The sequence below is a fragment of the Netta rufina genome (genome assembly GCF_964035555.1).
Source record: "Netta rufina genome assembly, chromosome: 10".
In the NCBI taxonomy this organism is placed as follows: domain Eukaryota; kingdom Metazoa; phylum Chordata; class Aves; order Anseriformes; family Anatidae; genus Netta; species Netta rufina.
Window position 1 is genome coordinate 19156543 of NC_140133.1, and position 12732 is coordinate 19169274.

The window sequence follows — 12732 nt, forward strand, 5'->3', positions numbered from 1 at the left end:
CCAGCAGCAGAGGGGAGGTGTGGGACGCAGGACATGCCCACGTAGGAGCACAGGGCTGAGCCCCACGCGGCGTTACGCAGAGCGGTGCAAGCCAAAGCGGTGCCGAGAGCTGGAGAGGCCGTTACATTTCTTGGCTTCTTCAGAGAAGGGGCTCCGCCTGCCAAGAGGAAACACCAGGGGTGTGATTCCAGCGCTGCAAACAGCCTCACGCACACAGCGGGGTTTATCCCAGCCTATAAACTGGAGCACGGCCGTGCAGGGACCCCCCGAGAAGCCCAGCCCTTCCCCCAGAGCACTGCGGTGCTGCTCAAATGGTGGGCAGCCCTCACACGTCCCGCCGGGCAGGGGGCACTTCCAGATCTGTCCACACACAGCGGGACAAAGGGCCAAGCCTTCGGGTGTTGCTGGGTGGCTCTTTGTTCTCTTCTGACTTTTTGGGCTGGTTTCTGACACTTTCACGGGATTTTGTCTTTGGCCCTAAGTGACTTCGCGAAGTGGGTCAGGACTGCGAAACCCGGTGTGTTTTTCCATGCCAAGCACTGCCCGGCTCTACCTGGCTGAAGGAACAGAGCTCTGCCAACGCCCGAGCCCTCACACAGCTTTTGTTCCTGTCCTCGAGCATCCTGCAAAGCACCGTCCGCTGTGCTGAGCCGTGCTGTGGCTTCTGAACACGAGACATCCAATAAAATGCAAACCAACATGACCAAACTCATTTCAGATACGATCTAAGCCAGGTCTGCAAACGCAGTAGTTGTGGAAATCGTACTGTCACTTCTCCAAAGCCGAGGAATATAAAAATAGTTTGATTTATGGGTACCACAATTCTACAACCCCAATTTACTTTGTCGATGCAAGATCGTGCCTCACACATGCCTGCGTAACCACAGCCTGCAGCCACTCACCACGAGAAAGGAGAGAGACAGCTCCACGACAGCAAACCTTCAAACCTACCGATCTGCTCTGCTGACCAGAGACCTACAAACATCATCCACGGCTGAAATATTTAATAAGAAGCTTGCAGGTTCACCCAGGCTGCTTGCCATGCTCACGGGACACCCCGGGAGGGGGCACCGGGTTTGTAGCACCACCAGATGCGAGCGCAGCAATCCCACGGTCGGTTCATTCCCCCGGCTTATCTTTTCGCAGCTTTGGAGTGCATTCTTCCTTATCTTGGAGACAAATGGCCTCCACGGAGAGCTCTGAACAGCAGAGCTATTTATCTGTTTGACATGTGTTTCCCTGTTTGTTTTCTCCAGCCTTGAGACAATCAGCCCCAGCTCTGACACCGCTCAGCTGTGCCAGTGGCGGGGGCTGCCCGGCCCCTTCGCTCCAGGGCTGTGAATCAATTTCTTTGCCATATTCATCATTGACTGTAGTAAATCAAGCCTAATCGATGCTTTCTTCTTTTGACATAGAACAAAGTCTCTATAAACTTTTCAGAAAGCTGGCTAGAGGGAAAAAAAAAAAAAAAAAAAGGAAAAGAAAAATCAATTCAGCTCCGTATTTTTCTTTCAGGAAACAAATGAAGAGGTGGCAGTGTCACGGGGGTGACATTGTCTCCACCAAAAGAAAATAAGGAGGAAAAGAAGTTTTATCTGATTGTTTCCAGTAGTCCACTTGTTGCTTTTAGCACAGAAACCTAACCCTAGTCCTAAAGCACATCACCCAGCCTAACCCAAGCACATCTGCATGTTCTCAGGGGCTGCTCCTGGCCCCACGTGCTGCTTGTGCTGCCCCTTCCTGCTGCCAAGCACACGGACACGCTGGGTAACACAGCCACAGGGAATTCTCAGCCCTTAATAAGGAAAAACTTCGCATCCCGCTGCTGCAAAAGTCACTTCCAGCAGTTGTAAAATTGCCAATCAATGTAAAAATCAACATTCATTGTCAGTTCCACAACCACTAAACGGGATTTTGGAAAAAGGCAGTGATGAACATCAAAATGATCCCAAGTGGAAGTTATTTGGGTATGGGACTGGTTCCTGGCATACCCACAACACAGCACGTTTCCCCAGGTGCAGGCACACAGAGCAGCAGCAGGAGCAGCCAGAGGGCCAGGCAGCATGCAGCAGACCTGCAAGAATGGCACAGGCACCATTATGTTTTAGGAGGCAGAAACAGAGCTCACCTGTACAAGGCCTCAAAGGTGAGGACACACCTGATGGCATCAAAGCTCTCTGCAAGTTAACGTGTGTGTGTGCATCCCCTGTTCTCATCCAGACTCCGTCACGGTGTCACGTCCTATGGGCACTGAAGGTATTGACACCCAAAGGGGATTCACACGGACATCGTGCAAAACGCTCCCAAGTGACATTCAGAAAGGATGCTTTTGGATGGGGGAAGAACACGTAGATAAACTAAATACGTTGTCTTCCCTACTTGGTAGCCAGTCCCCACAAATTAAGTGGGACTACTGGAAAAAGGTACTTTTAATAGTCTGCCACAAAATTGGTAAAAGGAGAAGAAAAAGAGCTGAAGATACAGGATACTACAAATGCCTATTAATTTGTAGGGTGTATATTTCCTAACTCACACTAATTTAAGGTTCTCCAGCCCATGTTCAATTGAAGGAAGTTTGTGTTCACACCTGTAATCTGGGGAGGGAGGAAGGAAGGCTACTTTTTTTTCCCCTTAAACACATTTTTTCACTCAGATATACACCGCATAATTGCAGCTACAGCGTAGATTTTATTGCTAGCATTTAGAAGAGTAAGTGCTCCCTGACATGATGGGAAAGGTTCCTCCCCTGGGGAACGGAACACAGAGCCTGATTAAGCGACCGGTAGGTATTTAAGGACATAAAAAATAGCAGCAGGTCGGGGCTGCAGTTCTCACCAAAAAGGAGTCGGCAGAGGAACAGAACTGAACAGAACTAGCCTGCTGCTTTCCAGCAGGGTACAGAGCACTGGGGAAGAACAAGTCTTCAAGCACAGGATTTTTATGTTTTATAATAATAAAAAGGTTGAAAAGTAAGCATAGAATGGTTTGGAGCGGAAGGGACCTTAAAAATCACCTCCTTCCAATGCCCTCTGCCCCGGGCAGGGACACCTCCCACTAGACCAGGTCCCTCACTCACAGCTTGCTCCTCCCGAGCTGTTCAACAGGTAAGTCACAAAGCTGGGTCGAGACAGAGCAGGTTTGCTTGCAGTCCTGTACTGAAGACCACTGCACGATGTTGTTTCTTCATTTTGGTTAACACTACTTCAGTGAGAAGAACATACACAGACAGAAGAAATAATAATTAGGACTTAGTGAAAAAGCAGTAGCTGTGCTCACGTGTGGAAACATTTCAAGTTAGATGAAAGAGTGAAGTTACTTCAGCACTTGTGATGTGTTAAGAACTGCAGAAATAAGCTATGAACTCTATCTTGCACTGAAAAATTTCCTTTATTTTCGCACAAAAATAGAAAAATCTTATTAACAGAATTTACATTTTTAACATTATAACCATTTTTGAAGTGGTTAGCTACAAACCATTTCAAAATGAAAATAGCAGAAAACATGAAATACAAACGTAACAGGAGTATTTCTCCAAGTAAATGCCACCATCTAAAGGTATCTTTAATGATTCTGCAACTGACTTCAGTTGTGATTAAGGACATAATTCTACTAAACAAGCTTAACAAAAACTTTTTTTTTTAAACATAAACTTTTTTTTTTTAAATGTAAGTTCCCTGAAATTACACGTTCCCTCACGTAGAGATCAAACCTGACTCTGTAAAACCAAAGAAGAAAAATAAAAAAAGTGAGGCTATCACACATTCACATCCATTCTTTTCAAAGCAGTCTTGTCCTCCAGACTGTCAACACAAAGAAGAAAAATATCAGCTTCTCTCTGCAGCTCAGCATAGCCTTGGGAACACCTCATTACAGCACCAAGCTGTGTTGCTATTGGGTCACACTGCTCTAACATGGTCCCTTAGTCTTCATCTTCATTTGTACTGCAAAGAAAAAGCAAAGGATTTGTCTTTGAAGGCACCTCCAAGAAATTTCCCTTCCCAGTAGAAGCTTCCGAATACTTGTCAGGTTCGGACACATGGTTTTCTTCTTGTTCCCGTAAAGCAAAGCAACTTGCAGCAGCCAGTTCTTCAGGCTGTTCTGAAAGACTAATTGCAGTGTGCATTTGCTTTTCTAATTCTTCTATCAATTTTCCAGGAACAGACGTAGATTGCAAAGAAGCCTTTGATTTTTCATCACTAACCTCAACCATCGAAGTGTTTGCGACTTGCCTTAATCCATCACAGTCAATAAGTGGAGCTGTCCCCTCCTCTTGAAGCACGCCTTGTGAAGAATTTATTTTCCCATCTTCACCGGCTGAGGACTCTTGCTCATCTGAATCAGAGCCTTCTGTCTCAGATGAAGTGCTGCTCGATTCTTCAGAGTCACTTGTCTCCGACTCAGAGGAAGGCAGCTGTTGCCTGGAAACTGCAGCAGCAGCTTTTAAGTGTCTCTCCTCTTCTTGTACCAGCAGCGCTGCTGCTTCCAGCTCTTCCAGCTCAAATCCGAGGTGGGACTTAGCCAGTGCGGTTTTCTGCAAGGATTCAGAAAGTGCAGCCAACTTTTTTGACCTTTAAACAAGAACAAAACATATTTAATGTTACAAACAGAACATTCCCATTTGATAATGAGAACAAATCAAACATTTCTACTATTCACTTGGTTTGCAAACAACTTCCTATTCCAGTTATAACTGTAAAAGTTACACAAAAGTATCTGAAGTACTGGTGATTACGATTATTCTGAGCAATTTTTCTTATATGGCTAAGCAATATCCCACTGAAAGCCTTCAGTGACATTTTCAGGAAAAAACACTGCTTTGTTGTTTCAGCAATACACGGTAAACTACTGGTTTCACAGGGATTCTCAAAACACCGATCTCAGAACAAATCTTTTCAGGATTGCTGTCTTTAGCAGTGACCTCTGCAGTATTTGGCTTATTGAATTAAGTTAAAATGCAGCAGAATCATTTTGTTCTACTGCCCTTCCAGATGTCTGCTAAACACAGATGAACTGAAAGAGCAGAGTTGATCAAGTCCATCTCAGTGGGTTGTCTTCATTATTTAAATGCCTAATTTTTTACCGTTAACTCTCCCAGAACTATCTGATGCCTTCAAATCTTATACTGGTTACATATTTATCCACCTCTTAACTCCGACCAACCTCTCTAAGAAACACAAATGACAGTCAATAATAAGCTGACTCTGCAGAACGGCACGCTCCTAACGAGCATCATCAGTCTCTGGGAATGCGTCTCTCTGCTTGTATGCAACCAAGTGACATTCATTTCGTACATAAAAGTAATTCACTACACTGAATTGTATTCTTAAAGTATTGAAAACTTCAGCACCGCAACTCCAAACAAAAAGCAGGACAATTCTTAACTAAAACTGCAAGTTTCTCCTCTGAGAAGTTCACACTAGCTCCCTCCAACGTACAGCTCCTGGTGACCACCTTCCACTCTATGCATGCCACAAAACTTTTTGTTTGCTTAGGAAGCATTTTCAGAAATCATCTTTTAAAGCTCTGCTATCCTCCGTCCAGTCCCTCTTCTGCTAATTTTGAAGGCTTCTTTAAAACCTGCCTCTTCAGAGGAGGCAGATCTTCCCTTTTCCTCCTCTACAAAGAGGAAACAATCCTCATTTTTAAAGGTTATTTGAAATTAAATCTCACCTTCTCTCAAAAAACATAGACACACACTTTCTAGGATCTACATTAAAATATATATATATTCAGGAAAAATGTACACAATTTAGATTTGAGTTGTGTTAGTAAATGAATATAAAACAAGACAATAATTACAAAGAAAATTCAGGATATATTGACAGAATCCATAACCATACTCCAGGCCTCCGGGAATCAATCTTTCCTGTCTGAAAGTTTGAGAAAAACATTCTGCACCTATGCTATTTATCCTACACTTGGTTTCTCTGATATCTTCTCTTCACTTCACAGCTACCTTGGTGCATCCACGAGGTGTCCAACACACTGTGCTTTACCCTGCATTTGTACGACAGCTGAAATGGAAGTGAAGAAAGCTATCGGGACCGTTCAGATAAGCACCACTCCTACAGCAGGCACATTACCTCAGCTCCTGATCTTTGGAGCAGCCCTATCCATTTCCTCAAGTGCTCTGAAGTCAGCACGTGCTTTACCAGAAAAGGGCATCGTGGATTTAAAAACAGAACAAAAAGCAAGGGAATGCCTGGAACTGGGGTGGGGGGGACACCACCACACAGAGGGGAAACCAGGTATAAAACCAGCAAGCATACATCCTGTTTCTTGTTGTAGAGTTTTGCCCCAGACTATCAATCAACTTTTCACCACTTCCTGCAACAGCAGGTCTGCTATAAATCCTGCAGTAACTGACTGGCTTTCATTTCCTCTGCCAAACCCTGCTAACCTGCAAGGCACGACACGCTGACACCGGAGCAAGCAGCTGATAATGTAATACATGACTCCTGCGAGGCACGAGTTAAAGTGCTTGTTCTCTCAGCTGAATGATTTTAAAGATCTTTATATTCTATTTCCCAGGGGGGATAATTACTCAGTATAACATAGACTCTTCAATTTTTTTCCCGCCCCCTGCTCCTAAAGGAATTGGATTTAAAACTGGGGGAAGGGAAGTTTAATGCAGCAGCTTATGCGTTTTTAGGCACAGCGCAACACTTAAAGGCTGAACTTGGATGAAATACAGCAACCTGCCTTCACCCAACCCACGGAGTGGAAAACCAAGAAATAAGTGTTTACAGGAAATAACAGAAGCAACAGAAAAATGGTATTTTTAGGACTTTTAACTCCAAAAAGCTTAAAGTTAAATCACAAATCCGAACAGCTTCCAACGTAAACATGGGTTTCAAATGTTAAAGAGCTGCTTACTTGACATTGCCCAAATTTATTTAGGTAAAGTACTTCCAAATTTATTTATTTTTTTAAATCAAGAACTTAATAATTGATCTTTTTATTTTTTAAGTTCCAGAGCATTTGAGAAGTTGCCAACTTTGTAACAGAGGAAACATCTTCCTTACTCCTTAATTAAAAAGGAAGGCAGAAAGAAACCCCAAGCGATGCACAGCAAGGTTCATAAGGCCTTGCAGGTAAGTCGTACAGGAATAGCTGCCTTGCAGGGAAATTTGTTTCCTGAACACACCAGTTCGAAGCTGGGTTATGCTCTAAGTCACAGGAGTTTGCATCCCTTTCAGAAAGCATTTTTCTCCTTTGCTTTTGAAACATGTCCTTCCTCCTAACTTCACGCACGTACTCGCGTATGTGCCTCCTCCCACAGTAGGGGAGGTTAACAACGTGAAGGCACAATTATTTTTGTCCTATTACGTGACTGTCCACAAGAATGTGACAAGCTCTACAACCTCAACTTGCCTTGTTACAGAGAATATTGTTTTCCTTGCATCGTGGCAGAGAATACGTGGTTCCTTTTAATTTCATTGACGCACAGTTTCCTCTGCTGACACATCTTCAACTCCAGCAACCTCAGTCTCACTACCTGTTTTACTACTGGCATTATAGATAGAAAATCAATTTTTCAAGCCCCGTTTATCCACGTACCTTTTCTATCATGTCTGTCACTGTTTCCCAATCCTGTAGGTGTTCTTTGGCTTTTACTTATTTCTACTATTCTAATTTTTCCTGCATATTCTTCCTGCAAGATGTTCTGTCCTTGAAATCCCTTCCTTAAAAACTCCTTCCTCCTTTTTTAGTATTTTCTTATAACAAAGTTAACACTTGGGATAAAGAAATAAGGCACATAACCAAGTCAAGTACTAAGGAGATGTATGGCATCGTGTCCATTTTTACATTAATACTTCAGTGTGCTCCAGATTACTAATGACAAGCGGTACAGAAGAAAATACACAGTGAGATGCTCATTTTATTCAACACACATTATTTTACTAAATTAGATGTGTGGTACCCCTGACAGATAAAAGAATGGCCCCTCTAAAGCAGCAGGTTTTTCAGCCCTCTACACTCACATGAATTTTTATCAATGAATTCAAAAAGAATGAATGAAAATGCTGGTGCCTGACAGCGGTGAACATCTGCCTTACTGGACAATGTAAAACTGCAGAAGGCATTCTTCTGAACATCTCGTTTCAATTCCTTCTGAGTGATCAAAGTAGACTACAAGATAACGATAATTAAGTCATAAAACAGCTGCGGCTTCCAGACTCACGTGTACTCCTTTTTCCTCAAACGATCTGCAACTACCGAAAGAGGAGATGCTTTTTATCTTTACAACAGATAACCAAAACATGGCATTGATTCAACCTCACAAGCAGATATTCTGCTTGAACGAGTGAATGCCTGCAAAAGGCCAACAATTCCACCCATCCTCCTGCTCTCCAGATCTGCCTTACCTCAGCTGTCTCCCATGGGGTCCCAGGGAGCAGTGTTGCGGCCACCACAAAGCACCAGGTCCCAGAGCACATCTCAGAAAAAAAGAAAGGGTGCAGACTTCATGCAGACCTGCACCACCATCAACTCAAGAATCACATTACACCAACCAGAATAGGAGTCTTCTGGTAAGCCATAAAAAGCCTAAAAAAATATTTTCATAGAAAACACAGAATGATTTGGCTTGGAAAGGACCTTAAGGATCGTCTAGTTACAATCCCCTGCCACGGGCAGGGCCACCTTCTACAGATCAGGTTGCTCAAAGCCCCACTACTATTTTTTGAGCTCTTAGCTGCATCGGATATTTGATTTTAACTGGATTTAAAAGAGCATGAATAAAGTATCTTTTCAGTTACTCAGATTTCTTAGCAGATGAAATGTTTCCTCCCAACTTTTACTCTGGTCATCAAGTCTCTTCCAGAAAAAAATGGAAAGCCTACAGAGCTCAACATTTCAAATGTGAAAAATAAATTCAGACTGTCATGCTCTTGACAAATTTATACATAAAAGCAGCAAACTCCACTCCCCAACTTTCTAATCTTTTATATTAAAAAAAAAGGCACTCAAAGAGCAGCATTGTGTCATTGCCCCCCTCCCATTTTCCTGTGCAAGGGACTAACAGAACTGCAATTAGCTATCGGTCCATCTTGTTTAAGAGAATTATCTTATTTCAAGGAGAACTGAATTTCAGCAGTGCACTTCACATCAGCCTTAAGAAAAGGTGGCAGTACTCCTTGGACAAAACCAAGGCAAACAGCATTAAAATCAGAGCATGGAAATGCTTTCAAGGGATACTGCGGGTCTCTGAGCTGACAGTTTCCCTGGCTGAAAGATAAGGGGCAATTCAGGAAACAGAAGTGAGACAGCAGAAGTGAGATATGATGTGTGAGAGACTTGCAGTAAACAGGTCCTGCTGTTTCCAAAATCTTTTGAGTAGCATTTTAGAGATTAAACAGCAAATACTTTAATTTTTCAAGTATGATTAATGGAAACGCATGATTACTTTAAGACATGCTCATTCCGTATGCACATCATGGTAATGATATCTTATTATTATGGTAATAGTGTTCTTACATAAACCTGCATAATAAGATTTAAAGGTGCTACACAAGATAATTATTAGTTATCAAGACGTCAGTTGCTTAAGGAAAATGCTTAATTACAGGTTAAGCTGATCAGATGCATGTTTTGTTTAATGTACAGCTTCAAGAAACAGGTAACAACAGAGGCATCTCAGGTCCTGTCCATTAGTCTGAAATTAAAATTTCAAGACAGAAGTACTGCAATCCTTGCCTAGGCAGCAGGGAAGTTTGTCTAAAAGAAACAATAGATGCTGTTCTACAGAGCTCAGATTATAAAAGAGTAAAACTGGGGTGAAAAGAACAAAGAAATGAAGAGATTTGGTAAATAAAGGGAGACAGATAACAGGAAAAAAAGAGGATTATGGCAGCAGAAAAAGGAAAGCTGGGTGTAGGATGGCAATTTGAAGGACCGATCAACAGACAAAACTGTAAAGTTTAAACAAGCTACAGTCTACAATTACACTGCTGTACAGGAACTGTAAGAGTACTTTCTGCCCCAGTGGCCTTTCAGAAAGCAGAGATGGTTTTCTTTCCCTCATTTCTGCACCTCCTGTAGTGCTGATCATTCAGGATGATCACCAGGAGAGGTGAGGGCAATGGGGACTGAGTGCAGTGCCCAGTGACACGAGGGGCAGCTGGGGTGGGTGGGAAGCAGGACACGACTTCCCCAGCTACAGCCCAAGGGGCTCTGGTTCTACCTTCTGCTACGGAGTAAAGAGGGCACTGGGCTCTGATGAATGAAGATAGCTGACATCTCCAGAGCACAGAGGTACCAGACGAGGTCTCACAGAGGAAGACATACTGCAGGGACTTGCTTTTTTGCAGGAAGGCTTATGTTAGCCAGAAGGAATGGTAACCTACCAAAATTACCTACCCAACCACAGCAGGTGAAGACCACAGGACATGGGGAGATGCATCCAGACATAAGATCCCCAAACAGTTTTCTGTTTGGGGACAAAAACCAAGTTTTCACCAAACATTAAGTACAAAAAAAAAAAAAAAAAAAGTGCTTCTGTATAATATGCTCATCAGTCAGAAATAGCACTATGAAAGGAAAAGGTTTAAAGAAAAAGTGTTAATGGGCCAGGCCTTTCCATCTGCCTGGTATCTGCCTTGCATCCAAATCTCTTGCTTAGCAGTTCAGCTATCTTAAAACAAACAAACAAGAAAACAAAGAACTTGAAAAATATGAAAATCAGCATTCTACTCCTCATTCTACATGACGGGTGGCACTGCATACTCGATCACAGCATTGTGAGTTGCATACCTAAAATGCTGTGCAAAGTATTTGCAAACATAGGAGTAAATAGTCAAATTGGCATGACAGCCTTTAAAAACAGGAGTCAGCAATGTTTCACTAAGGAATGAAAATAGTGTCTTCTTGTACTGGTACAAGCTTTAGCTTGCTCCTGTTTTTGTAAACAATAGAAAAATTATTTCTACTGAATCATAAGCCTGGTTTTGCATTTTACAGATGTATACAAACAGCCACTTTTCTGAAGTCCATGGTGTCAACTAGATATAACAGATAACAAAACTTTAACACAACAGAATTTTATTTATTTTTATTTTTTTTTTTATCTCCCCCTGCTCAATCACAATCAAGTTAGTGCACAGAGCACTAAGCCATGGCAGATTGTGTCGTACTTGGGCAAGAACAGCTCAAAAGCAACAAAAGCATGGGAACCTGTGTATCAAAACCCCTGACAACAGCCTTGGTTACCAGCCTGGTGTTTGAATGCAACCTAACTGGTCTTGGAACTGAGATTCATAACTCAAGTCTCGTTGTATGAGGCTGTTCCAATGTGTCTTGGGCCTGTTAATTGTGTTACAATGGGAATCAGTCCCTAACAATACTCTAACTTGGCTCTACAGAGCTGACAAGCCCTGTTTTAAATGTAGAACACTTTCCATTAATTATATTTAAGCCTTACAGGCAAGATAAACAACGCTCAAAGAAACAGTAGATACTTCAAGTGCAGGCTTGCCTTCGCAGTGTTGTAGGCTCCACCAAGTGGGAAAGCAGGCCTGCCTTATTGCTAAGCAGCCATCCCCTGGTAGCCCTACAGCTCCCTGAGAGCCACTCAAAGACAAACTAGCAGCACGCTGTGCCGGCCAGCAGGGCTGACAGGTACAAAAAGAGCAGTTAAATAACTTATCTCCACTCGACAGGAGCTGCGGACACCTAGGATTCATCTAACAGCAAAGCTGCTGCGTTAAGCGAAAGGCTTCCCGTCTGCTGGGTCTTCAGGTACTCCCAACAGCCTCCGTGTGCTGGGATGGCTCCACGAGAAGCCACGGAGCTTAAGGAGAAAGCATCAGTCTATATTTAAACTCTCTCTCCTGACAAGGCCTGGCAAAATTCAGACTTAGGAGAGAAAGCCTCACAGACATCCTTTTTCTCAGATACAAGAGATAAGATAACAAGCAGCACGCCCAGCCAGTGCAACCACTTTAAAGGTGTTCCAGATGACAGACCTGGCAGCACTGCTTGCAGTTTCCCACAACTACATGTACTTGTTAGCTAGAGGCACCCTCAGTACAACCCCAGGGGTATTGCTATCTCAGGCATCACTGGATTCAAACCCCAAGCAGAGCCCCAGCAGCTCAGACAGAGGGCACCTCGGTGTAAGGATCTGCACGACACTCAACACCGGGTAAGCTCTGAGGGGTAAGGGAACTCTGCCTTGCCCCAATGGCGAGGGACAGGCTGCAACCTGATGTACCTGCTGCTTCAGCACCGACACCAGCCACCAGAAACTGCAGACCCTGCAGCTCGGCCCTTTTCCTGCCCACAGGGGTCTCACCAGATTCCATCCATCGCTGTCTTCCAAGCCCATTTTGGCTTATGGGGCTGAACAAGGGGTATGAAGAGACCTTGTTCAACATTCAGCCCATTGGTAATGCCAGCATCGACTTCCTAAAGGAATTCTGTCATCATCTGGATGAAAATTAGTCTCCCTCAGGCAGCTTAAGCTCCTTCATGCAGAGGACTCAGTAAGTTACAGCTGACCACATAAAAAAGAAAGTTGATACAAGAGTGATGCAGCTGAACAAGCACCCAGCTATTCTTACAAAGACTTGAAAAGAAAATGTGTTGTTCCTCCACCTAAAATTTAGATGTCAGCTTCCATCCAGTCCTGCACAGCTGCTTCAGCAACCGAAGCGGTGATCTTCAGGGAATGTCTTGAAGATGGTAACTGAGCTCACCCTTTTAAGTAACACGGAAAGTCACTGGAAAAGA

General features: G+C 43.4%; 1 protein-coding gene across 1 annotated transcript in view; it reads right to left on the minus strand.

Annotated features, from left to right (window-relative positions):
* Nucleotides 1-3498: 3498 nt before the first annotated feature.
* The window catches only part of SHQ1 (SHQ1, H/ACA ribonucleoprotein assembly factor), a 46342-nt gene continuing 37108 nt past the window's right edge, over nucleotides 3499-12732 (minus strand). The window contains exon 13 of the mRNA XM_084292545.1: nucleotides 3499-4568. Coding sequence (XP_084148671.1) covers nucleotides 3920-4568 — 649 coding nt within the window. The 3' untranslated portion in view covers nucleotides 3499-3919. The remainder of the gene's footprint in view (nucleotides 4569-12732) is intronic.